Source organism: Mesoplodon mirus, assembly GCF_964341445.2.
Source record: "Mesoplodon mirus genome assembly, chromosome: X".
Classification (NCBI taxonomy): Eukaryota; Metazoa; Chordata; class Mammalia; order Artiodactyla; family Ziphiidae; genus Mesoplodon; species Mesoplodon mirus.
This window is the reverse complement of record NC_138981.1, coordinates 86075575-86100114: the sequence shown is the minus strand read 5'-3', so window position 1 is coordinate 86100114 and position 24540 is coordinate 86075575. Positions and strand designations below refer to the sequence as shown.

Genomic DNA, 24540 nt, shown 5'->3' with positions numbered 1-24540 from the left:
GTATTTAAATTGTTTGCCTCTGTTTTTGCTATTAAAACTATGCTATAATATATCTTGGTCTTCTTTTGTGAGTGTAACTTTAGGAAAAATTTCTGGTGGTGAAATTGCTGAGTCAAAGGAAATGTACATCCAGTATTTTGATAGCTACTGCCCTCCAAAAAATAGTAACAATATTAAAAATGTCCCTAGGAAAGCAGTTATCACCAAACTATAGCATATTATTAGAAATTTAGAATTTCTGAAGCACTTGGCATGTAAGATATTCTCTCTGGGGCCTACACTTGATATAATTATATTGGAAATGTCACTGTAAGCCATCATGAACTACTGCCAATAAAAAAATGTCTTACATAAAAAGAAAAACCTGCACTAAAATGGAGCTGTTTGCTCTTTGCAATTATTTTGAGCCAGAATGAAAACGTGCTACTGGAACAAATACGCCAATTATGCCAATTTCCAGCTAAGGCTAAACTCCAATTTTTAAGAGTCCACTGAAGTTCACAATCTAGAGACTAATAAATTGTGTAGACATTTTATAAACAACAAAAAGACCACTCCAGTATTACATATCTATTTTAACTGAAAACATTCTACATTTATTGTCTCTGATTTTTCTTTTTTTGCCCTAGTGATCCATTTGCTCCCATTCAGTTTTCTCTTCCTGGCATCCACCTCCCTATTCTTCTGTGTCTCTCCCATACACTACACTTCCGTGCATTCTGGGTATGTGGTACATTTTTCCAAACCAGTGGGGATTATACCTTCCTTGCATTGCCATGCTCAGAGATGAGGCCTTAGGTTAGAGGAGCCCCAGTGAACACGGGCAGTGAAAGAGCACCTCTGATCTGCACCAGCTCATGCTCTGGGTACCAAGGCATAAGGGACAGAGCCATGCTGAGAGAGCCAGTAGAGTGAAGCAGTCCTGCTGCCCACAGCCACTTGCTGCTCATCCCAGATATCCACTCATTCACTCTTGCATTCATTCAGGAAATATTTGTGGAGCACCTACTGTGTGCCAGGTACATTGCTAAGTGTTGGGCATACTTGGATGAACAACAAAAAGGCTTGATTCCTGTCCTCCTGACATTTAGATTCTAGTGGCAGAGGCAGTCATTAATCAAAAGTAACCTAAACAAATGTAAAATTAAAACTTGTGGCATATTCAAATCCTTGTAGCAGAATTTCACCTAGACCTCAAATCTTTGCAAACTCTCTTTTAAAAAAGACTTTTTATCTTTGAAAATCATACAAGTGATACATGCCATTCTCATTAAAAAGACACTATAGATATAGACAGAGTAAAAAGTGAAAGCCCTCTTTCCTTTCCCCATTCTAATCCCCTCCTTAGAAGATACAGGTGTTAATTATGTCTGTATGCTTCTGGGTTTTTCTATGCAGTGTAGTATAGTGCTTAAAACCATGGATTCTGGAAACAGTCTGTCTGAATTTGATTCCTGGCTCTGCCAATTACTGGGTGACCTTGGGCAAGTTACTTAACTTCTCTGTTCCTCTGTTTCATAATCTGTAAAATGGGGATAATTGTACTCATGTCATAGGGACTATCTTGAGGATTAAACAAAATGATATAATTAAAATACTATAACAGTACCTGGCACATAGTAAGTACTATATGAGTGATAATGATAATAATCATTATTTACATACATATATATTTACATATACAAATATGAATATATTTTAATATAAGTGGGATGCTTTTTCTGCATCTTGTTGACTTAACAGTACATCTTGGATATCTTTCTATGTCAGTGTGTAGAGATTCACTGCATCCTTTTTGATGATTGCACACCATATGCCATATGATGGCATTAAAATCACTCATTTAACCTTTCCTGTATTGATTGACATTTAGGTTGTTTCCACTTTGGGGCTATCACTAACAATGTTGTTAGCAAGATTCTTCGTCATGGTGTCAGTCCCCTGTCAGTTTGTATGGCAACCTTGCTGGCAGACCTTTGAGGGTATTTGGAATCTAGTAATGGTATCCCCAAAGTAGCAAAACAGTAGGCATTGCGGAAGACTCCTTGTTAGTTCTTCTGCAGCTCCTTTGGAAGAAGCTGCCTTAGAATCCTGTGGCTGCCATGGCCTAGGGATCGTGGATGGTATTCATAAGGAGAAAGATCCTTTTATGCTGTGAAACTGTTCTTGGGGGTAATTTTAGAATCTCCTCAGCGAGAGGTCTCAACAACTCGTGAACAGCCCAGCTTGACCTGTTGGGTTTCCCTGTGTTTCAGATCAGTGCTGAGTCCTCGACTGGCTTGCCATCACACAAAGGAGAGTTGGTGGTTTCATTGAAATACATCCCAGCCTCCAAACTCCCTGCTGGAGGTGACCGGAAGAAGAGTGAGTTTTCTTTGGGGCCCTGGATTTAGCTCTTAGTTTTCTGCACAAGATCTGTGCGAGGTGGTGCTGGCTAGTGGCTAGCACTATTGGAGAGACCAGATTACGATGCACACTGGATCATTTTCTAGGGAATATTCCTTTACTAAGTAAGCCATTTCTGTTTTTCAACCAGAAGGGAATGCCTTAAGAGTTGGATTCCCTTTTTTTGTTTTTGTTTTTATGTTGTTGTTTTGTTTTGTTTTTGATGCCATTAAACTAACTTGGTCTTGGTCCAGCTCTGACAGGCTACTAAGAGGTCAGAACAGAACAGAAACTTCAGGACTGAGAGAGGGTGGTTGGAAAGGGTGGTGTATAAGTATAAGGGACAGGAAGTTGAAGGCTGAGGAAGAGTAAATCAACACACCAGGCATTGTGCTAGTGACTGTGGATATGTAGGTGAATAAGACATGATATTTGCCCTCCCTTGCACAGTTTTATTTTAGAAAGAAAGACAGTCATCTGCTAAAAGAACACAGATAAGGGAGTGATGAATTCTGTCTGGTTATATTTGGGAGAGATTTAAAGAGGAAGTAATGATGATACTGGACTTAAGACTTTACCAGGCAGAAAAGGAAGAGGATGGGGTGAGCAGAGCATTTCCAGAAGAGGAGATAGCATGAGCAAAGGTTTGAAAAAGGCATGGTAAATGGGGGGTTGTATGTGAGTGTGAGGCAGTGAACTTCTTAGTTGAGTGGGGCTGGAGTTATGGTATATAGATGTGGAAGTGGGGCTGGAATTGTTGATGAGGCTGCAGCCTAGCTGAAAAGGGCCATTAACGTAATGGTAAGAAGTTGAACTTGACACTTTGGCAACGGGAAGCCAAGTTCTTAAAAAGTTACCTGCAACAAAGTCTAATCTATAGGATTTGGGGAAGTCAGTGAGATCCCCAAGGAGGGTGTGCAGGATAACTAGAGAAGAGAGACAAGGATAGAACCAGAGGGAACACTTTAAAGAATGAAGATGGGAAGAGAAGCCAGTGAGGTAGAGGCTTATCAGGGGAGAGCAATGCCGGGAGAGAGCTTGAAGAAGGGAGCGGGTGTTGTCAACAGTATTGAAATACCACTGGCATGTCGGGCCCAATGAGAAGATACAGCTCATCAGCATTAGATTACATTTTCAGTGGATCAGTGGAAGCAGAAGCCAGATTTCACTAGAAACTAGGTTGAGTGAATGAGGCAAAGAAGTAGAGGCAGTGAGTGTGGACTCTTTTTTTCCAGGATAATTGATGGTGAAAGAAAGGAGAGCCAGGGAGGACAGCTTGAAAGGAGATAAGGTTGAAGGGAAATTTACTTTTAAAAGAATTTTTTAAAATCAGAGGTGAGATTAGCATATATTTAGACTGAGAGGATGGGACCAGTAGAGAATGAGATATTAAAAATGGGAGGTGGGGGTTGAAATTGATGATGCCTGATGAGTCTTGTTGACGTGGGGATGGGATCCAGAACACAAGTGGTGGAGTTCCCTTTTTTCAATCATTCAGCAAACATCAGGCAACTTTATTTCTCTATGCCTCAATTTTCTCATCTGTAAAATGAGGAGAATGATAGTATATATCTCATACGGTTGTTTTGGGGAATAAATGCTTAATGTTGAATCAGGCACATAGCCAGTTTTCAATAAGCCTTTGTCGCTATTGTTATGACTTGAGTGCCTATTTCTTGCTGTTAGGCACTGTGCTAGGTACTGAGAATACAAGGCAGGTGTGGTCCACTTATCATGGAAGTTGCTGTCTTCAGGATCAAGGAGAGGGAGTGCTATATAGATAAAGCTTGAGAGAAATGTGGAGGTGTCGGAACTCATTTGCTATGTCTGACATCCCTTCCAGGTACAGGTGGGGAAGGGGGAGAGCTCCAGGTGTGGATCAAAGAAGCCAAGAATCTGACGGCTGCCAAATCAGGAGGGACTTCAGACAGCTTTGTGAAGGGGTGAGTCCCTGGACCAGCACCAAACTAACCAGTTTCAGGACATGAGAATTAAGAGAGGAACCCAATTTAACCTTTCTCTGTAGATATTATCCCTGTTTGTCCTGCCACCTCCAGCAACCAACTTGTTCCTGAAATTAGGTAATGGCACATCCTCCACTACCACGTTGGCATTGGTCTGAGCTCAGTTTGGGCTGGGCTGTAGTGTTGATTTCCAAAAAGGAGGGTGGTAGACAGTTAGGTCTGACTTTTCCTTTGTTATAGATTTATGCTCTTAATTAATCCTGAATAAAAATCTGTGTTCCCTGACTGTCAAGACCTGGGGACTCAGGACTTTGTTCCCCACAATATTTAAGCAATGGCAGCTTTCCCCAAGTTACAGCTCAACCTACTGACTTAAGTTCTCTAGCAAATCATGTCTGGCTATGCCTATGCTTATTACTGTTGTTTTTATTAAACAGGACTTTGCCCAATAGAAGTGGAACCAAATATTCAAAACCCATTTTTGATGGTGTATAAACAATAGCTCCCTAATAATATTGTATTAATTTTCTCTCCAGGTAAAAGGAATTGAATCGGGTGAATGATCTAGTGGAGGTGGTAGGAACTATGCTTCAACAGATTCAAAGGAGGGAGAGTGTGTCCTCAGATCTGAGTGTTGACTCACCTTCGTGGGCTAGGCCTGTGGGAGGGGAAAGGGGAATTTAGATAGATATTGCCAGCTTTGAGTAGGTTGTTGATTCCTCTGCACCCTCTGCCAGATACCTCCTTCCCATGAGGAACAAGGCCAGTAAGCGTAAAACTCCTGTGATGAAGAAGACCCTGAATCCCCACTACAACTATACATTTGTCTACAATGCTGTGAGGCTGGAAGATCTCCAACACATGTGCCTGGAACTGACTGTGTGGGACCGGGAGCCCCTGGCCAGCAATGACTTCCTGGGTGGGGTCAGGCTGGGTGTTGGCACTGGTGAGAGCCTCTCCCCCACCCTCACTGTCTTCAAGGCCTCTTAGATATTTCACTCTGAATAGACCCATCCCCCTCCCTACACAGCTCCACTATGTCAGGAGTTGTCTTCTTTCAGTTAACATTCAGCCAGTGTTTACTGAGGGCCTATTATGTGCAGGGCTGGGGGGAGGCTGAGCTCCTGCACTTTCATGTGTACAGGTAAATGGGACCCTGATTGCCAGGAATGCCATCATCTTCCCACCAAAAACATAAAAAAACCTACATATATCTATACCTCTGATTTCCACCTTCCATCCTGTTAAGTGAAAGAAGGGTCCTTCCTAGCAAGGGCCAAGCTCTTTCCAAGTGTTCTAGATCACACCCTCTCCTTCTCAGTGACCTTACTTCTGGAATCTCCTATCTCTCCTATCTGATCAGTTTTATTCTCTCTACCTCCCTATTGGAGGAGAAAGTACATATACTCTGGTATTTCCAGTCTTAATAAACAGAAACAAACCTTCCCTTGACCCCATGTCTCCCCTCTGATTTCTTAAAGAGAGTGGTTTCCATGGCCTCAGCTCTCCTTTAGTCTTCAATCCACTGTGATCTGACTTCTGTCCCACCACTCCACTGGGTAACTGCTTATGCCAAAATTTTGATTTCATCATCCTAGAATTTTCATGCTATTTAGCATAGCTGATCACTCCCTTTTTTTTGAAATACTTTGCTTCTCTTGACACCACACTTTTCTTTGGGACATCCTCATTCTCTACCCAAACTCTAAATATTGGTGCTCTTAAGGCTTAGTCTTGAATTCTCCTTTCTTTTTCTACAGTCTCTGCATTCCTGTGGCTGTAAATATTACTTGTATATTAATAATTCATACAAAGCGTTTAACGCAAAGCATCTAGAATGATGTTCTTACACATGTAAGCCAGTTCATGTCAGTCCCCTACTTAAAACACTTCAGGGGCTCCTACTGCACTTAGAAAGCAATCCACGGTTCTCACCATGCCAATAGGCCCCTGTATCTAGACCCTCTGTTCCTTTATGGTCCATCATATAGTACTACTTGCTCACTATGCTCCAAACACAGTGACTTGCTTTCTGTTCTCCAAGTATACCAAGCTTCTCCCCACTTCATAACCTCTGCAATTCATGCTCCCTCTGTCTGAGAAGGCTGGTTCCTTCCAGTCCTTCAGCTCCTGACTATATGTCTCCTTCTCAGAGGGGCCCTCAGATCACTTAATCTAAGCGAGGCCTTGATCTAGGCACTACAAATCACCCCGTTTGTTTGCTTCATGACACTTACCTCACTATCTGGAATACTCTTGTTGATTTACTTGTGTATTTTCTGTCTTCTCTATTCAACTGTAAGCTGCCTGCAGGCAGGACTTTTTCTGCTTTGTTCACTACTGTATCTCCAGAACCTGAAAGAGTACTTGGTACACAGTAGGCACTTGATAAATGTTTGTCGAATGAATGAGTATACAAGAGAATAGAAATGAGGCCCCATATGATCTGAACTTCAAGCCTGGAGTCTACAGCCAGAAAATAAAGGTGTTCAGCTTCCTTCCTTCCTTCCTTCTTTCCTTCTTTCCTTCCTCCCTCCGTCCCCTCCCCTCCCTTCCCCTCCCCTCCCCTCCCTTCCCTTGTCAACTTGGCAATAACAGAAGGGCTATAGCTGTAACAGCCTTAGAATAAGAAGTCTCGAGCTACCGTGTGTGCTGTTTAGAGTCTCATTTCATCAACTTTAAGTCTCTTGACGGAGTCTCAAGAGCACAGAAATAGCTGTGCAAAATCAACAGGGAGCCATTCTCAGACCGCTGTCCCCATCAGCCCATCTTCATAGTGCACTGTCTTTTATGGGGTGCTACCCTTAATGCATAACCCATATTTCTCAGTAGGCTGAGGAATGGGGTCCCTGTTCAGCCTCCTCTGGTGTTTCTCCTTAGGGATCAGTAATGGGGAAGTGGTGGACTGGATGGACTCGACTGGGGAAGAAGTAAGCCTATGGCAGAAGATGCGACAGTACCCAGGGTCTTGGGCGGAAGGGACTCTGCATCTCCGTTCCTCGATGGCCAAGCAGAAGCTGGGCTTGTGAGCCCCTATCCTTCTCTTCAGGTCCAACCCTGTCTAGGGCAAGTCAGAGGAAGCGAAGAAACCAAGGGTGAAGATTTATAATTTAGTGTGTGTGTATGTGTGTGTGTGTGTGTGAGTGATATATGTGTGTGTGTAAATGTATTTCTACAAATCTCATTATGCTAGAGTGATATAGACTTCTATCCCTTTTTAAAGCAGGCTCGAAAATAAGCGTCTCTTCAAAATGTTTTTATTTGTGCATAAACTGCTATATATTTTCAGAGTCCATGTTTCTTATATCTTTATGAGATTTAATTAACTTATCTTTTAAAACAATTTTTTATCACCTGTCTTGCTATCCTGGTCCCTCCTTCCCCAGGAAGCCCCGGCTGCCTTTGGCACTCATACTGGTCTGTGTTTCAAGGTGTGCCTGGTCTGAGGCCAAGGCTCCGGGAAGCAGGGGTGGGTTACAGAAGATGGGGTGGAAGACAGAAAATGGGAGAGAGGTGAGTAGGTCCATCCTTTCTTCTCCAATTTATGCTTTTAACTCCATTTCTACCTTGACACATTTCTGGAACTTGGCTTTTAACTCTTCTTGTTTGTAGCAGTTTCCACCTTGCTTGGGTCGAGTGGTTTTCTTGGAAATGCTAAGAAAATGTCTAAGTTGCTTCCAGTTCTGAACACCTTCCCTAGACCTTTGGGGAGCCCTTATAACAGAGCTGCTTTAGAAGAGCACTTTAATTAGATAATGGCCTTTGGACTGGGTCATGGGCATGCCCAGTAAGGGCTTCTCAGTGGTTCCTGAGGACCAGTGACTGAGTGTCTCCCAGCCCATGCTGAATTCTTTGCATTTTAAACTGATACAGCGGTTGTTAAAGAGCTCCTAATTTCTCTAATGAAAGACAAGACATCTTCACTCTCAAGTACCACACTTTTCTTAGCATTTGTGTTCACCATATGTTACCACCCAGAATAGTCTCTACTTACTGTTAAGTCAGCCAGAATGGCGACGTATGGTCTAAACCAGTCCAGTGTTTCTCCAGGCTGGGCACTGTTAGTGTCCAAGAGAGTGTGTTCAGAGAATCTCCTTTTCTGACTTCCTTCTTGAAGTGGTTTCAGTTCCTATTTTTTCTCTTGTTTCCTAAAGTTGACCTAGATGTAACCTGGGTATGGTGGGTTGAGACCTTTCTAAGAAGGGTCTAGTGATCTAAGGTTCATTTTCTGAAACTCACTGTCCCAAACTGACCTTCTTATTCTCACAGTTTTATCTTCACAAAGTCATTTGTAAAAGGAGTCTGTACCGGAGAAGAAATCCCTTTCAGTAGAGTCGGCTGCTAGCAGACTCTCCTATAAGGCTACTGGATTGAAGGTGGCCACTGCAGTTTCTGTTGTATGTGTGAAGTGAACGGAAGAGTATTTTAAAAAGGTTTATTCGGTGTGGATTGATATTGTAATGGAAAGCATAACTTGGGATCCTGGACTGTCACTTGCTCCTTTGTTCTCCACCCCCTGAAATGTGTGTGTGCTTCAATAAAGCTTTCTTCCTTGTCAAGCGTTTGCATTTGTTAGTCTTATAGATGCTTTCGTCTCTGATGTCCTGACTTACTGTTGTTGCTTTTCATGTGGCTTGAAGGATAAGAACCAAAGTGACAAATGCCCTTCCCTAACCATACTGTGCTCACTTGAAGAAAATTTCCCTGTCCCCACATTGGTGCCTGATACCTCTGCCGAGCTCTGATCCATTGACCTCTGTGTTTGGTATTGAGGGAGAGAATGAGAACCCATCTTAAAAGTGCTAACACTTTTCTTTCTCTCTCTAAAGTACCAAGGGAAACTCCTCCTTTACCTTTGTAGCCACCCCCATCCCACGTCTGCAACTGCAGGAAGGAGAGAAAAGTGCACAGGGAAGGGAAAACATCCCCTGCTGTTTCTTTCTGGATCCTTCACCTTCTCTAGGAGGTAGGGCCTTTTCCTTCACTTCTACTACCACTATTTAGTTTTGAGAGATAAATAACCCAGATACCAAGTAGCCCATCTCAGAAATAAGACTCTGGGTTTCTAGGTAGAGCCCAAGTGATTTTTGACCTCTTGTATAAAAGGGTATTAAAATATATTGAATGCCTTTTGTGTAGAAAGCTTTCTGCTAGGCATATATTATATCCTTCATTTCTCCAAGCACCTTATGAAGTAGGAAACCTTCCCTTTTTACAGGTGAGGAAAGTCAAGCCCACTGTCATGCATAAAGTTGGGAAGTGAATCAAGGTCTAACTCTACAGGACCATGCTGCCTCCTGTGAGGCATGGGCCAAGATTCAAAGAAAGGGGTGACTCCTCTCTTCTAAAATATCTCAAAGAAATAAGTTTCGTTTACGGGGTAGGACAATCAGAATGCTTTGGATGTTACCTAGTCAGCTGACTGACGGAATAGCTTGTATGGGGGGGAGGGGGCAGGGGAAGGGAAGGAGCGGGGAAAGGAGGAGTGTTCGGGGCAGGCAGAGGCAGAGAGAGAAACACAGAAACAGGTAGAACAGGGTCAGGTCGGGCTAGCCCCTTTGGGTCTGGCTGTCAGACTGATCCCACTGCTGTCTCCTTCCCCTATTTTAGGAGTTGGGATTTCCTGACTCATAATCCTGACTTTACTCATAGCCGTAAAACTTGACCGAAAGAAAGCAAGATTGATTTGTCTTGACTACTCAATCAAATGAAACAAAACAAAAGCTTCTCAATTTTTTTAAGCTAGAGGAGCATTTATATGCAAGAGTCAGGCCCAGGTGGGAACTCTGCTTGAGAGGCACTGGGCCTCCTCGTGTTATCACTTGGGCCTTTGACCCTCTGGCGTGCCCTGGCTTGCCACATGAAGTGTTAGTGATAAAGACGAGGAAGGGCATTCGTTTTGCCTGATGTGCAGTCTTTGCCTCTGGAACCACAGACCCTGTCTGATGGGAGATTTCCCACTTTAACTCATTGTGTTTTGCCTTCTGCCCATAACTTGCTTCCTGCCTTTCAGAGCTCCTGTCTTTCTCTGGAGGGAAGGGGGAGAAGGGACCTTTGTGCTCCAAGTTTGATCATTTCCTCCATGTCCCACTCCACCCAGAAACTGCCTTTTAACTTTGCATTTTACAAATGAGATTTCCACTAACCACCCAGTATAACAGCTTCTCTGTGACTCACTACTACCCCATAGGTCCTGGGCTCTCGATTTCCGTCCCATCACTCTGCTTGGGAGAGTGTTTTCTTGGGTTGAGAGCTTTTCTTTTCCCTCTTTCCTCCTGGGCACACTCTGAGTGTTCTGTCTGAGTGGGATTACAGAAGATAAAACCTTTCTCCTGACTTAGAGCTGTCAGCTGTCTTTAAATGAAAAGTAGAAAAGGAAGTAGAGACAGTATAACATCGTGTTTAGGAACACTGACTCTGGAGCCAGGCTGCTGGGGTTTAAATCCCGACTCTGCCACTTCTGAGCTGTGTGATCTTAGGCAAGTTGCCTAACCTCCCTGTGCTTCCATCCCTGCGTCTGTGAAATGGGACTCATAACAGGACCTACCTTACAGGGTTCTTGTGAAGATTTCAGTCAATCCAGAGTGTTTAGAACGGCACCTGGCACATAGTGAGTGCTCGAGCATTTCAGCACTGCCTCTCCACCTAGCCTGCTTCCTTCTCCCCTCTAATTTCCCACCAGTGAACCCCTGGGGGAAAGTGGAAGGTGAATGGCTGCTGAGTCTTAGCCATGACACTGGGTTCCAAGAGAGTAGAAAAGAAGGTTCCCAGCAGCCTGGGGAAGAGCGCTTTTCTTTCACACACTGATGCACGCTTGAGTGTGGCCAAAGCCAGAGCAGGGTGTCTGAGTGTGGCTCTGCTTCCCAAGAGCTCAAATAGCCCACATTTCCTTGCAGGCCTGACCCTTAAGGCTAGCCTTTGTGCTGCTGTAGCTCTCACCTGCTCTGTGCCCATCTCTTCAAAGTGGGTGTCTGAGTAAGTTAATACATGAGGCTGAGGCTGTCTTTTTTCCTTCTCCCTGATTTAGTTTATAGTTGGTGGTTCTGAGGTTTCCTAGGTCACGAACTGGGAGCTTCTCTGAGGAAGGGGCAGCATTGGCTCCCTTTTTGCTATGAGAACTGGAGGCTCAGTAAGGAGAGAGACTGTTGCCCATGAGCTGGTTGGAGGGGCAGGAGAAAGCCTTCTGCTCTGGCCTGATTTTTCTTCCCAAGCTCCCTCCCCCTGCAGCAGTTTGCTAATTCTTAGGTGAAGCGATGGCTAACAGAACATTTGTGGCCCAATACCCTAAAAAGGGAAAGGACAAACAAGTTCAAGAACGTTTTGGTGCTCCCCCCACCTCCAATCACACAGTTAACCTGTAAGGAAGATCAGCCACACTCGCTAGTGTCCTGGTTGTCTGTTGTGATGGTGCTGCCCTCTGCTGTCACTTCAGGGTAGAGAAACCATTTAAAACACAGACGGTTAGTGAATGAATTTAGAATTTACTTATCTTGAAGACTTTGGAGAGCTGGGCAGAAGCCCAGGTTAGGAAAGCAAGACCTTCTGTCCACAACCTGCTGCCCAGGGCCTGTCCTCAGTCCCTCCCTAGCTTCTTATGCTCCTCCAGTGCTACCTAAAGCAGAGACTTGCTTAAGGAAACTATTCCACAGCCCTAAAAAGGTGCCTGGAAATGTCCCAGGATCAGGGAACCTCGCCCACCTCAGAGTCCTTTCCCTAGAGCTGTGGAAAAGCATTTTCTCCTTGTATTAGGCCCCAGTTTCAGCTGACTAGGGGACCTTTCCCCTTGACCTCAACCATACCCTGGCTCAAGTTCACTCGCATATGTCCCTTTGCATCCTGCGCTGCGTCAGCTCCTGGTTGCTCAGTAGATAGTCATCAATGAAAGTGAAGATTTCCTCGGGAGTGACAGGTTCCATGTAGCGTTCCCGGTCAATTCCCTGCTTGTCAATCAACACCATGTTGAAGTAGGAGCGAGTGAGGTGCTGAAATTGCCTAGAGAGAAGAGCCCAGGGAGGTCTGAGACCTTGTCTTGACGTCATCCCACCAGGCTCTACTACCCTCTGACCTTTCACAGTTCCACTGATGGACTAATTTTTTCCCCACCCAACCCCTTGGCCCCATCCCCTCCACTACCTGTCTCAAGTCTCTTTGTTTCTCTCTGCCCAGACCCGAGTCTTGCTGCCCCTACGTGTCTAGCTCTCTTAGGCTGTCCCTTCCTCACCCCAGATGGAACAGCTTTGTTATTACCAAGCTGTGTTTGCCTCACAGGCCCCCTTAAGCAGGGCTATCACATACAGCAATGCGGGCTCCATGGAATAACTCCAGGGAGCACCAGTCACATGCACTATGCTTCGACTAGTGTTTCCTAGAGTTGGGCTGGGCACAGCCTGCACAACAAAACATGGCAGCCCTGAGGTTGATGAATGTCACCTGGTCAACCTTGAAGTTGAGCAACATCACCAAGTCTGCAGTCTCCTTCCTCTGAGTGTTTCCCAGTCTCTCTTCTATCTGGGACTGAATCTTTCTGTCCCTACTGAGACTGAGCCCTAGGGGCAGGTATTGTTTATAGAACAGAGATCAGTGATGGATTTATTGGCTCTGAGTATATGTGGAGGCACTGGAAGGGTGATAATAGATAGATAATGAGAAAAGTCAACTTCTACCCCCTGTTGCCTATGGTCTTCTCTCCCCCCAGGGGCAGATGGGTATGATTCAGATTTCAGTGCCTAAAATGTGTTTTGCTCCTTTGGAGACTGAGGGCAAAGGGATAAGGCCACAAGGCAACAGGATCAGAGGCTTATCTGAGTCATGTCTGGGTCTGGGTCTCAGCCCTGGCTGTGCTTCAGAGTCACCTGAGGTGCCTCCTAAAAGCACAGTCCTGAGGTGGTTTGGGGTGGTCATCTGTATTTTAAGCACCGCCCAACCCCCAATTTAATTCTGACACCCTGCCACTCTCTGACCTTACCTAATACATCCAAAGAGCTCAAACACAAGGAATTCCCCAAGAGAGTAGTGTCTGCTGATTGCCCCACAACCCTCCTGTGACCAATGTCCTGCCTAGAGTTTCTGCCCAGCCCTTCCCTGTGGCCTCCCAGCCTGGACCTGAGCTCCTCGATGATGCTGGCTGACAGCTGTTGCTCCCGGATGCGCCCCACTTCCTGAGGTGGCTGCCCCACCAGCTCAATGATGGTCACGTGCCGCAGGTCCAGTCCACAGATGGATTGCTGGGAGGGGAGAGAAGAAGGTTTTCTGGAATAGGCTGTCAGACTCAAACCTAAGGCTACTTAGCTGATTCCTCCTGGGACCACGTGGAGGCAGTGTGGGAAAGGAGGGGCTTCTTCCCCAACCATCACACCAGGGGGTCTACGACCTCTTCCCTCTGTCATTCCTGAAGCACTTGCCCTAACAGTGTTTCCTTTATTCTAATGAAGCGTGGGACACTGGTTACACCATGTGGGGTAGAAATGTAATCGATAAATTGCAGGAACATCATCTCTCCTTGCTTAGTTTTGCATAGGTTTTTAAATACATAGGTTCTTTTTAAAATTGAGATATTATTATTATTATTATTATTATTTTTTGCAGTACGCGGGCCTCTCACTGCTGTGGCCTCTCCCGTTGCTGAGCACAGGCTCTGGACGCTCAGGCTCAGCAGCCATGGCTCACGGGCCCAGCCGCTCCGCGGCATGTGGGATCCTCCCGGACCGGGGCATGAACCCGTGTCCCCTGCATCGGCAGGCGGACTCTCAACCACTGTGCCACCAGGGAAGCCCGAGATATTATTTGACATATAACATTATATTAGTTTCAGGTGTACAATATAATGATTTGATATTTGTCTATATTGCAAAATGATCACCACAATAAGTCCAGTTAACATTCATCACCACACATAGTCCCAGTTCTTTTTTCTTGCAATGAGAACTGTTAAGATCTACTTTCTTAGCAATTTTCAAACATACGATATAACTATAGTCACCGTGCTGTACATCACATCCCCAGGACTTATTTATTTTATAACTGGAAGCTACATAGGTTCTTAATGGATAGCTATTGTGATAGGATAACAATGACTATTGTTCATCAAACACACATACCTAATGCTTCGCGGGAATAATTGAATTTAATCCTCACAACACCCCTAACAGGGTAGGTGGTATCATTCTTATTCTATAGAGGAGAAAGTAACTTGCCCACATTTGCATGACAATAAGATGCTGAGCCAAAATTCAAAATGAGGGCCAAGGCTGCCTTCCCCAAGTGTGTGCTCCTTACCACTAAGCTACATGGCCATGGCCTTCTCTCAGTCTCCAGAATTTCTCCAAAATGGCACCAGTGCCCTTTCCATTACCCTTTCTCGCGTTCCTCTGCACTGGGCAGGACACCCTGTAACCCTACCCCGGCTCTTTGTCCTGCCTCATCCAGCAGGGGCGCCTCTTAGCCAGTTACCTGGGGGGAGGTTTAAAGCAGCAGTGAGCACTGCCTGGTGCCCACCCCTTGTTTAATCTTTGGGCTACTCCTCTAGACCTGGCCCTCAAAGTCACAGTCCTCCCTGGCTGGTTTCTGTTCTTCTTGCTTTCTGCTCAAGCTGAGGTATTGCCTTTGTCTGCCTTTTTGGGATCCCTGGAGGAACTAGGTCCTTTTTGGTCTAGATACCCAGGGTCATTCTCTTGATAGAGCTGCTTTCATCTTGGGCCTCTGAATATTGACTTGGCAACTTGTGAGATTCAATTTTAGAAACTCCCTAAATAACTTCTTCTTTTACCTGGGTATCCAGCCCCTTTCAGCTTATCAGAGCTGGTTCTCCAAGCCTTGTCAGCATAACTTGAATTCTCTTCAAGAGCCTAGTCTCTTCTTCATTTTTATCATTATATTATTTTTCTCCTTTTTACTGAGGTATAGTTGATTTACAATATTATATAAGTTTCAGGTTGTTTGCAGATGACATGATACTATACATAGAGAATCCTAAAGATGCTACCAGAAAACTACTAGAGTTAATCAATGAATTTGGTAAAGTTGCAGGATACAAAATTAATGCACAGAAATCTCTGGCATTCCTATATACTGATGATGAAAAATCTGAAAGTGAAATCAAGGAAACACTCCCATTTACCATTGCAACAAAAAGAATAAAATATCTAGGAATAAACCTACCTAAGGAGACAAAAGACCTGTATGCAGAAAATTATAAGACACTGATGAAAGAAATTAAAGATGATACAAATAGATGGAGAGATGTACCATGTTCTTGGATTGGAAGAATCAACATTGTGAAAATGACTCTACTACCCAAAGCAATCTACAGGTTCAATGCAATCCCTATCAAACTACCACTGGCATTTTTCACAGAACTAGAACAAAAAATTTCACAATTTGTATGGAAACACAAAAGACCCCGAATAGCCAAAGCAATCTTGAGAACGAAAAATGGAGCTGGAGGAATCAGGCTCCCTGACTTCAGACTATACTACAAAGCTACAGTAATCAAGACAGTATGGTACTGGCACAAAAACAGAAAGATAGATCAATGGAACAGGATAGAAAGCCCAGAGTTAAACCCACGGACATATGGTCACCTTATCTTTGATAAAGGAGGCAGGAATGTACAGTGGAGAAAGGACAGTCTCTTCAATAAGTGGTGCTGGGAAAACTGGATAGGGACATGTAAAAGTATGAGATTAGATCACTCCCTAACACCATACACAAAAATAAGCTCAAAATGGATTAAAGACCTAAATGTAAGGCCAGAAACTATCAAACTCTTAGAGGAAAACATAGGCAGAACACTCTATGACATAAATCACAGCAAGATCCTTTTGGACCCACCTCCTAGAGAAATGGAAATAAAGACAAAAATAAACACATGGGACCTAATGAAACTTAAAAGCTTTTGCACAGCAAAGGAAACCATAAACAAGACCAAAAGACAAACCTCAGAATGGGAGAAAATATTTGCAAATGAAGCAACTGACAAAGGATTCATCTCCAAAATTTATAAGCAGCTCATGCAGCTCAATAACAAAAAAACAAACAACCCAATCCAAAAATGGGCAGAAGACCTAAATAGACATTTCTCCACAGAAGATATACAGACTGCCAACAAACACATGAAAGGATGCTCAACATCTTTACTCATTAGAGAAATGCAAATCAAAACTACAATGAGATATCATCTCACACCGGTCAGAATGGCCATCATCAAAAAATCTAGAAACAATAAATGCTGGAGAGGGTGTGGAAAAAAGGGAACACTCTTGCACTGCTGGTGGGAATGTGAATTGGTACAGCCGCTATGGAGAACAGTATGGAGGTTCCTTAAAAAACTACAAATAGAACTACCATATGACCCAGCAATCCCACTACTGGGCATATACCCTGAGAAAACCATAATTCAAAAAGAGACATGTACCAAAATGTTCATAGCAGCCCTATTTACAATAGCCTGGAGATGGAAACAACCTAAGTGTCCATCATCGGATGAATGGATAAAGAAGATGTGGCACATATATACAATGGAATATTACTCAGCCATAAAAAGAAATGAAATTGAGCTATTTGTAATGAGGTGGATAGACCTAGAGTCTGTCATACAGAGTGAAGTAAGTCAGAAAGAGAAAGACAAATACTGTATGCTAACACATATATATGGAATTTAAGAAAAAAAAATGTCATGAAGAGCATAGGGGTAAGACAGGAATAAAGACACAGACCTACTAGAGAATGGACTTGAGGATATGGGGAGGGGGAAGGGTAAGCTGTGACAAAGTGAAAGAGCGGCATGGACATATATACACTACCAAACGTAAGGTAGATAGCTAGTGGGAAGCAGCCGCATAGCACAGGGAGGTCAGCTCGGTACTTTGTGACCGCCTGGAGGAGTGGGATAGGGAGGGTGGGAGGGAGACACAAAAGGGAGGGGATATGGAAACATATGTATATGTATAACTGATTAAATTTGTTATAAAGCAAAAAAATAAAATTAAATTAAATTAAAAATAAAATAAGTTTCAGGTATACAACATAGTGATAGAATTTGGTCTATTCCTTTCACAAGTCCCAATGGTCAGATCTATTCTGTCCTTTCCACTTCTCCTTCCCCCACAAGTGGCTTTAACTAGATATCTGGTAGAATGTTAAAAATCCTCACGCAATTCCCTCATATTACTTTGCAAAATCACAACACTTTTCCTTCTCGTCTGCTATTAGTCGTGGTTAAGAGCACAGATCCTGGAATCAGACTGCCAGGGTTCGGTCCCGGCTCGGCCACTTACTAGCTAGTGATTTTGGGCAAATCGTTAACCACTCTATGCCTCAGTTTCCTTACCTAAAAAATGGGGATAGTAATGGTACCTATTTCATAAGGGTTGCTGTGAGAATTAAGTGACTATGTGTAAAGCACATACTTGTATACCTGGTCCTTATATAGCACTTACTGTCTGTCTGTTAGTGCTATTATTCCTTGAAAACATAAACATAATTAATTCCCCACATTTACATTTGATCCTCCATCTTACAAGTCTCTCCAGAGTGTTTTGCCACACAGCCTTCTCATGCTTCACCAAGCCTCCTGTAACCCACCATTGCAGTGACCTCACTGTCTTTTCAGTAAAAGCAGCAGTTTTTAAAATGTGCTAAATTTTTCTACAGTAAAACTGACCAAATGTTGTCCACAGAGTCTGAGGAAGTAGCATTTGTGCTGCAGAAAGAGCAAGTCTTTGAGAAGAGGTAGGAGAGTAACGGAGTGGGGTAGGGGGAATGCAAAGAAGCTAAGCCCTGATTAGAGGAGTGGCTCTCACCTGTAGCATAGAGATCTGCATTTTATAATATCGGTTGGAGGGATCAGGAGCCGAGATGATGAGGAGTCGCCGTTTCTCATAGAACTGATCCAGAAGGCCAGCAGCCGAGTTGACGTTGACATTAATCTTCATAGCTAGGGCAGAAGCACATGGCCAGTCAGAGTATGGACTGCTCCTTCATCCCAGCATGGAAAACAACATCCTGGGGTGTTCCACCCTTTCGGGTTAACCTTTTTTGGTTGTTTCTCCCTTTCTTTTTTTTTTAACATCTTTATTGGAGTGTAATTGCTTTACAGTGGTGTGTTAGTTTCTGCTTTATAACAAAGTGAGTCAGTTATACATATACATATGTTCCCATATCTCCTCCCTCTTGCGTCTCCCTCCCTCCCACCCTCCCTATCCCACCCCTCTAGGTGGTCACAAAGCACCGAGCTGTCCTCCCTGTGCTATGGGGCTGCTTCCCACTAGCTATCTATTTTATGTTTGGTAGTGTATATATGTCCATGCCACTCTCTCACTTCGTCCCAGCTTACCCTTCCCCCTCCCTGTGTCCTCAAGTCCATTCTCTACTTTCCTTGGGGGAAATCCCGAAAGAACACTTGGAGATTTTAAACCCTTTTTCTTGGAGGTGGAGTATGCTAAGGGCGAACACTGGCCCTGAAACATCTCAGAATCCCTCATTCCCACATCAGACACATTGCTCTTGGCCCCTGAGTCATAGACATTGGGAGATCCCCCAAAGTAGCCCTGATCAATATGTCTACTCTCCCCATTTCCTAGTTTCACTCACGAGCACAGATAGGTGGTGATCCTGACCACTGGCGGCTGGACTGGCACACCCGGGAGGGGGTCCCTTGGCGCTCATACCCTCCATCACAGTGGTATTCACAGGTGGCACCATAGTTGTCCCCCGCTGAGGTGCAGGTGAGGTAGCCATGCTGTGGTGGTTTCAGAGTTGGGCAGCGTCTCACTATCAGGGAGGAGTTCAAGTTAGGGGCTATGTTATCTCTTTTAGAAAAAAAAAAAAGGCTAAGAGGATGCCTATCCTGGGTTGCCTAGATCAGCAGACCCAGAATGATCAGAATGAATGACTTGTCTGTGTTTCCAATGGCCAGAGCTAGAGCCAGAATTTTCCTTCCTTACGGAATTAAATCTGAAATGTAGACAAAGGTGTTCATAAAATGTGGAAGCACAGGTGAGTATACATATTGTCATCAAAAGACTATCAATCTGTAAGAAGAAATTGCCATTTTTGTTTTCAGACTTTGGGGACACCCCACATAAAGATGACTACCTTACAAATTACTTTTAATATCAAAAAGAAATTGGAGGAGACTTAAATATCCATCAGTGGGAGAAGTGTTAAGCAAAGTATGATATATTCTTAGAAGCAGATTATTGTACTGTCATTAAAACACTTCTGAAGAAACTTTAAAGAATATGAGAAAATTACTTGTGTTATAATGAAAAGTAAAAAAGGGTGACATAAGATTGGATATGCAATATGATCTCAATTATATATTTTTTAAAGTATGTGTGAATAAAAGACTGGAAGGAAAATACCAAAAGATTAACAACAATTGCCTCTGGATGATAGAGTAATAGTTTTTTTTCCCTTTATATATGTCTTTATTTCCCATATGTTCAACAGTGAGCATGAATTAATTTTATGATGAAAACAAAACAAAACAAAAAGCAAGAATCGGGCAGCCAACACCACCAATTTCAGCAGAGGAGGAAGATGGAGAATGAAGGCTGATTAGCTTTAATCATTAATTTGAAGGCCAAGAAAAGAAATGGATAAGAGTACCTTTGTGGATTTTATGTAGATTTAGGAGAGTGAGAAAGTCTTTTTGGGAAACAGAGTTTCTGAAACATGTGTATGCACATGTCATGCAGGTTTCCTGAATGACCTGTTTAGTGAACTTATTTTTCCCATCTCCCAATATATATGCATTGTCTGTTTCAGGCATAGAGAGGAGAGGGTTGTGATGGGCATCTGGAGGGTAAGGGAAGAGCAGGAATAATAATCAATGCAGAAATGGAAGACTTCTTTCTAACCTTGTACTTTTACAATGAACTTGCAGCTGGCCCGGTTGTAGGCTTGGTCATAGGCAGTATAACGAATCACGTGCTCTCCTTCGGGAAAGTGAGAGCCAGGCTCAGGGCCCCGAAGTGTCACCCTGCATGGGACAAAGTGAGAGAGCCACTGAGAAAAGTGACTCTTAGAACTGGGGTCTGGGGCATATTATCACTGTACCCTCAGTCTGTGCGGTTCAGTGTGGGCAGCCTGAGTGCCTGGGAGAAGCTAGTGGGAAGCATAGGAGGCATCCATTACTCACCTGGTGATGGTGCCATCAGCCGAATCTTTCACCAGGGGTGGGTCCCAGTATACTCGAGCAGTCAGTTTCTCTGGCTCTGCCATCTTCTCACGGGAGTGGGGACAACGGATCTTGGGGGGATCTATGTCTGCCAAGGTCAGAAATCAAGTGTTGACTCGTGGGTCCCCTGCCTTCTTTGGAGGGAACCCATAGAAACAATGCCACACCACTGGGTAGGTAAAAGATGCACTCTCAGTTCAAGATGCTCAACAAAACTGGGGAGGCCCAGCTCCACGGGAAGTGATCACTTTGTTAAGCCCATGCCCAGGGTACCACCCTTGAAGCGAGCAGGAATGCCTTCTGTGGTGGACATAACGCCAGGCTGGCTCTTTGCAGCAGGACAGCTGGGAGCAACCAGCATTTACCTACACATACAGGCTCGCCTCCACTCCATCGCCCATCTTCCATGCAGATTCGGCTGCGGTCACCTTCTAGGTGGTAGCCACTGGAACAGCTGTAGTCACAGCGAGAGTCAAGAAGCACCCCATTTGTGCATGTGTAGGTGCCACTCATGATGAGTGGCAATGCATGGCATCTCATCTCTAAGAGAGAATGAAGTGGCAAGTTCAGTGGCCTGTGGGGTTATGTGGAGGTGATGCCTGGGCATCTAGCACAGGGAGAACCGTATTGGAAACAGCAGAAAATACAGAAAACCCTACACCAAACTGCCCTAACATTTTTGTGCCTGATTGCCTCTTTTTCCTAATTGCCTTCTTATTTTGATATTATGAAGTATGGTACTGCTCTTGGTGGCTGGGGCTGGGGTGGTGGTCTCAAAGAAGTAAATTACTCATCAAAGTGCATGGATTTGAGAAACACACCTGAGTTTGGATCCCAGCTCCACCACTTACTAGCTCTGTGACCTGAGCAAGTTACCTCATCTCTCCAAGTCTCAGTGTTTTCGTCACTAAAATGTGTATACCATGAAGTAGGATTGTTGTGCCGACTAAAGAGAAAATGCATATTAACCTCTGGGCTTATTCAGAGCCTCAGCAGCTGATAGTTTTCCTCTCTTGTTCCTCAAATGCTAGACGCCCTTGAACAAATTTAAGGCTCCTTTTTTGAGTATAATGTTGGTACTACCACAAGCACTCCTCAGCTGAGGCTCACTTACAGGCAGGCTAGTCCTCTGTGCCAGTGAGAATACAAGTCAGGCCAGTGCCTGGAGGGCCAGCTTTGGTGGCATTTGCTTAAAGATGAGTCCATGTGCTTTAGACATCACGTGTGCCAGAAGCGGAGACAGCTTCCATGAATTGATTGTGAGCCTGTGCTTGCCAAAGTCTAGTTTGAAATACCTGATACGTGAAAGAAGTAGGCCAGCCATATCTTCCTTTAGGTTGTCTAAGTTCTAACCCTCCTTAACTTCAATTATTGGAGCTTTGAATAAAGATTCTGTGGGCTATGTTTGTTTTGCTTCTTGGTCAAACCAGACTTGAGGATGATTGCCTTTTATTTTTTCCAGTCTCCTTTATATAAAGACCTAGGCAAAAATGACCTCCTTGAAATCAGGTCCAAAAAAAAGTTTGTCTTTTCAGCTGAATTTGTTTTCTTAGTATTATATGACAGTGAAAATGATAGATCCAAAGTGTTTGCCCTTGTGTCTCTTATGAGGAAGGACACAGCCAGATTCAGTGTTTAAATATAGTAATTAACTCATTCTAGGCACCTGGAAATCTGTACATCTCCATTTTTTAACTGGTTTTATGTTCATTTGTAGACTTATTTTAAGTTTTATGTTCATTGTAGACATTTGTAAGGCCAATTCAAATTCATTTTGGAAATGATGGTGTCTAAGCCCTAAAACAAATGCATTATGGTCACCTAGAGGGGCGTGGTAGCTTCCCTCTTCCTGGCTATCAAGCTTCTCCTGTCCTCCACAGCATCTTCTCTGACCAACCCCATCTCTCTCTGAATGCTCAGCATTCTACATCCCCTTACACTCCATTCACGTGCACACATTTGTGTTTCCATCCCATTAGTCTATAAGCAGCCTGGTAACTGGGGAACTGGCTCCTGAAGTGACCAATACAGGGCCCTGCACACATGGGTGTTCTACAAATGGCATTCAGTGATAGACATAGGGACAGACAAAGCTCAGCTGCCAAAATGAGGTAGGCTGTAGGGCTTGAATAAGAGGTAGGGATTTGGGAGCTAAGGGGGACATGATGTGAAACGTGCGTATTAGCATGCCCACATTCCAGCCTTAGGGATTCTTCTTGACTTTCAGAAGAAAATGAAGACTAGTGGATGTCTTATAGTTTCACTGCCAAGGCCTTCTAAGGCCTTAGGTCAGGAAGTACAGCAGTTTGCCACAAGTGGGAATGAGTCTGAGACCACATATGCTCAGAGCTCCAGAGGAAGGCCCAAGTCTACATCAGGCCCCAGGCGTAAGCCTTCCATGCACTCCTCAACCTCCTGAGCCAGAAGGGCTGGTTGCTACTTAATGCCCCTATTGCTTGACCAATAACCACAGGGAGAGAAAATGAGCTAGAATATTAGGATGGGGAAAGACCCTGTTGGGAGCCTGTGGAAGATTCTCAATTTGCACTTGACAGAGGTCAGAGTAACACCTCCAGGCATATATCCTGGGTGGCTGGCCAGCCAGCCTCTCTCACACACTCATGTCAACATATGCATGCACAGACACCACTTACGCCTGCAGTAGGCAGTTCCAGACCAACGGCGGTTTGGCAGGCATTGCACCGACCTCCTTCCAATCAGTCGAAAGCCCCGGTCACAGGAGAGCTCACAGCGAGTGCCCAGGCTGCTGTGATAATTTCCTCCTCTCGGTGAGTAGCATGTGGCTTCTCCATCCTGGATATTTAATGTATAACACCATCGGGGGACTGTAGCAATAGAAGAAAAGTAAGCTAGAAGTACAGTAATCAAGACAGCGTGGTATTGGTGAAAGGACAGACACATAGATCAATGGAACAGAACAGAGAGCCCAGAAAGAGACTCACACAAATATACTGAAATGATTTTTGACAAAGGTACAAAAGCAATTTAATAGAGGAAATATAACCTTTTGAACAAATGATGCTGGAGCAATTGAACTTCCATAGGCCAAAAAAAAAAAAAAAAAAAAAAAAAGGAAAAGCAAAGCAAAGAATCTCGACCTAAGTGTCTCATACCTTAAACAAAAATTAACTCAAAATGGCTCATGGACTTCAGAGAAAAAAGTAAAATTATAGAACTTTTAGAAAAAAAATAGGAGAAAAATCTTTAGGATTTAGGGCTAGGCAAAGAGATCTTAGACATGATGTCAAAAGCACAATTCATAGAAGAAAAAAAATCAAGAAACTGAACCTTGTCAAAGTTAAAAACTTTTGTTCTGTGGAAAGCACTGTTGATAGATGAAAGACAAACCACAAACTGGGGGAAAATATTTGCAAACCATATATTGGACAAATGACTAGTATCTAGACTATATAAAGAACTTGGAAAACTCAACAGTAAAAAAAGCAAACAATCCAGTTAGAATATGAGCTTTAGATATGAACAGATATGCCACTGAAGAGGATATAGTGATGGCAAATAAGCACATGAAAAGATATTCAGCATCATTAGTCATTAGAGAAATGCTAAATCAAAACTACAAAAAGATACCCTTGTATACCCATTGGGATGACTAAACTTAAAAAAAAGGCAATTCTAAGTGTTGGTGAAGATGGAGAGAAACTAGAACTCTCATACATCGCTGGGGGAAATACAAAATGATGCAGCTACTTTGGGAAATTATTTGGTAGTTTCTTAGAAAGGTAAATGTACACTTGCCAGGTGACTCCACAGTCCCACTTTAGGTATTTACCCAAGTGAAATAAAAACCCATGTTCATACAAAATACTGTACACAAATGTTTAAAGTATTCTATTCATAATTGTCAAGCACTGGAAACAGCTCAAATGTCCTTCTGAGGGTGAATGTTTAAACTAACTGTGGTTTATCCATACAAAAGAAGGCAGTGCTGATACATGCAACAACTTGGAGGAATCTCTAATACAGTTTGTG

The 24540-nt window shown here is 43.6% G+C and overlaps 2 protein-coding genes across 5 annotated transcripts in view; one reads left to right on the top strand and one right to left on the bottom strand.

The window, feature by feature from the left end:
- SYTL4 (synaptotagmin like 4) overlaps nucleotides 1–8908 on the top strand; it is a 70017-nt gene extending 61109 nt beyond the window's left edge. Inside the window, exons 14-17 of the mRNA XM_082609888.1 lie at nucleotides 2256–2364; nucleotides 4229–4328; nucleotides 5087–5295; nucleotides 7230–8908. Of these exons, the coding sequence (XP_082466014.1) occupies nucleotides 2256–2364; nucleotides 4229–4328; nucleotides 5087–5295; nucleotides 7230–7378 (567 nt within the window). The 3' untranslated portion in view covers nucleotides 7379–8908. The remainder of the gene's footprint in view (nucleotides 1–2255; nucleotides 2365–4228; nucleotides 4329–5086; nucleotides 5296–7229) is intronic.
- The window catches only part of SRPX2 (sushi repeat containing protein X-linked 2), a gene marked incomplete at its 3' end in the record, with an annotated part of 39107 nt that overhangs the window by 2747 nt on the left and 11820 nt on the right, over nucleotides 1–24540 (bottom strand). For 2 of the 4 annotated variants that reach the window (XM_082609890.1, XM_082609889.1), the window contains exons 4-11: nucleotides 23184–23375; nucleotides 20895–21071; nucleotides 20491–20617; nucleotides 20210–20331; nucleotides 18939–19118; nucleotides 18149–18282; nucleotides 13452–13573; nucleotides 11811–12341 (exon numbers count right to left, since the gene is read on the bottom strand). In XM_082609890.1, coding sequence (XP_082466016.1) covers nucleotides 12161–12341; nucleotides 13452–13573; nucleotides 18149–18282; nucleotides 18939–19118; nucleotides 20210–20331; nucleotides 20491–20617; nucleotides 20895–21071; nucleotides 23184–23375 — 1235 coding nt within the window. Of the gene's footprint in view, nucleotides 1–11810; nucleotides 12342–13451; nucleotides 13574–18148; nucleotides 18283–18938; nucleotides 19119–20209; nucleotides 20332–20490; nucleotides 20618–20894; nucleotides 21072–23183; nucleotides 23376–24540 lie in introns of those variants that run through there. The other 2 variants (XM_082609891.1, XM_082609892.1) reach the window with 2 other exon arrangements.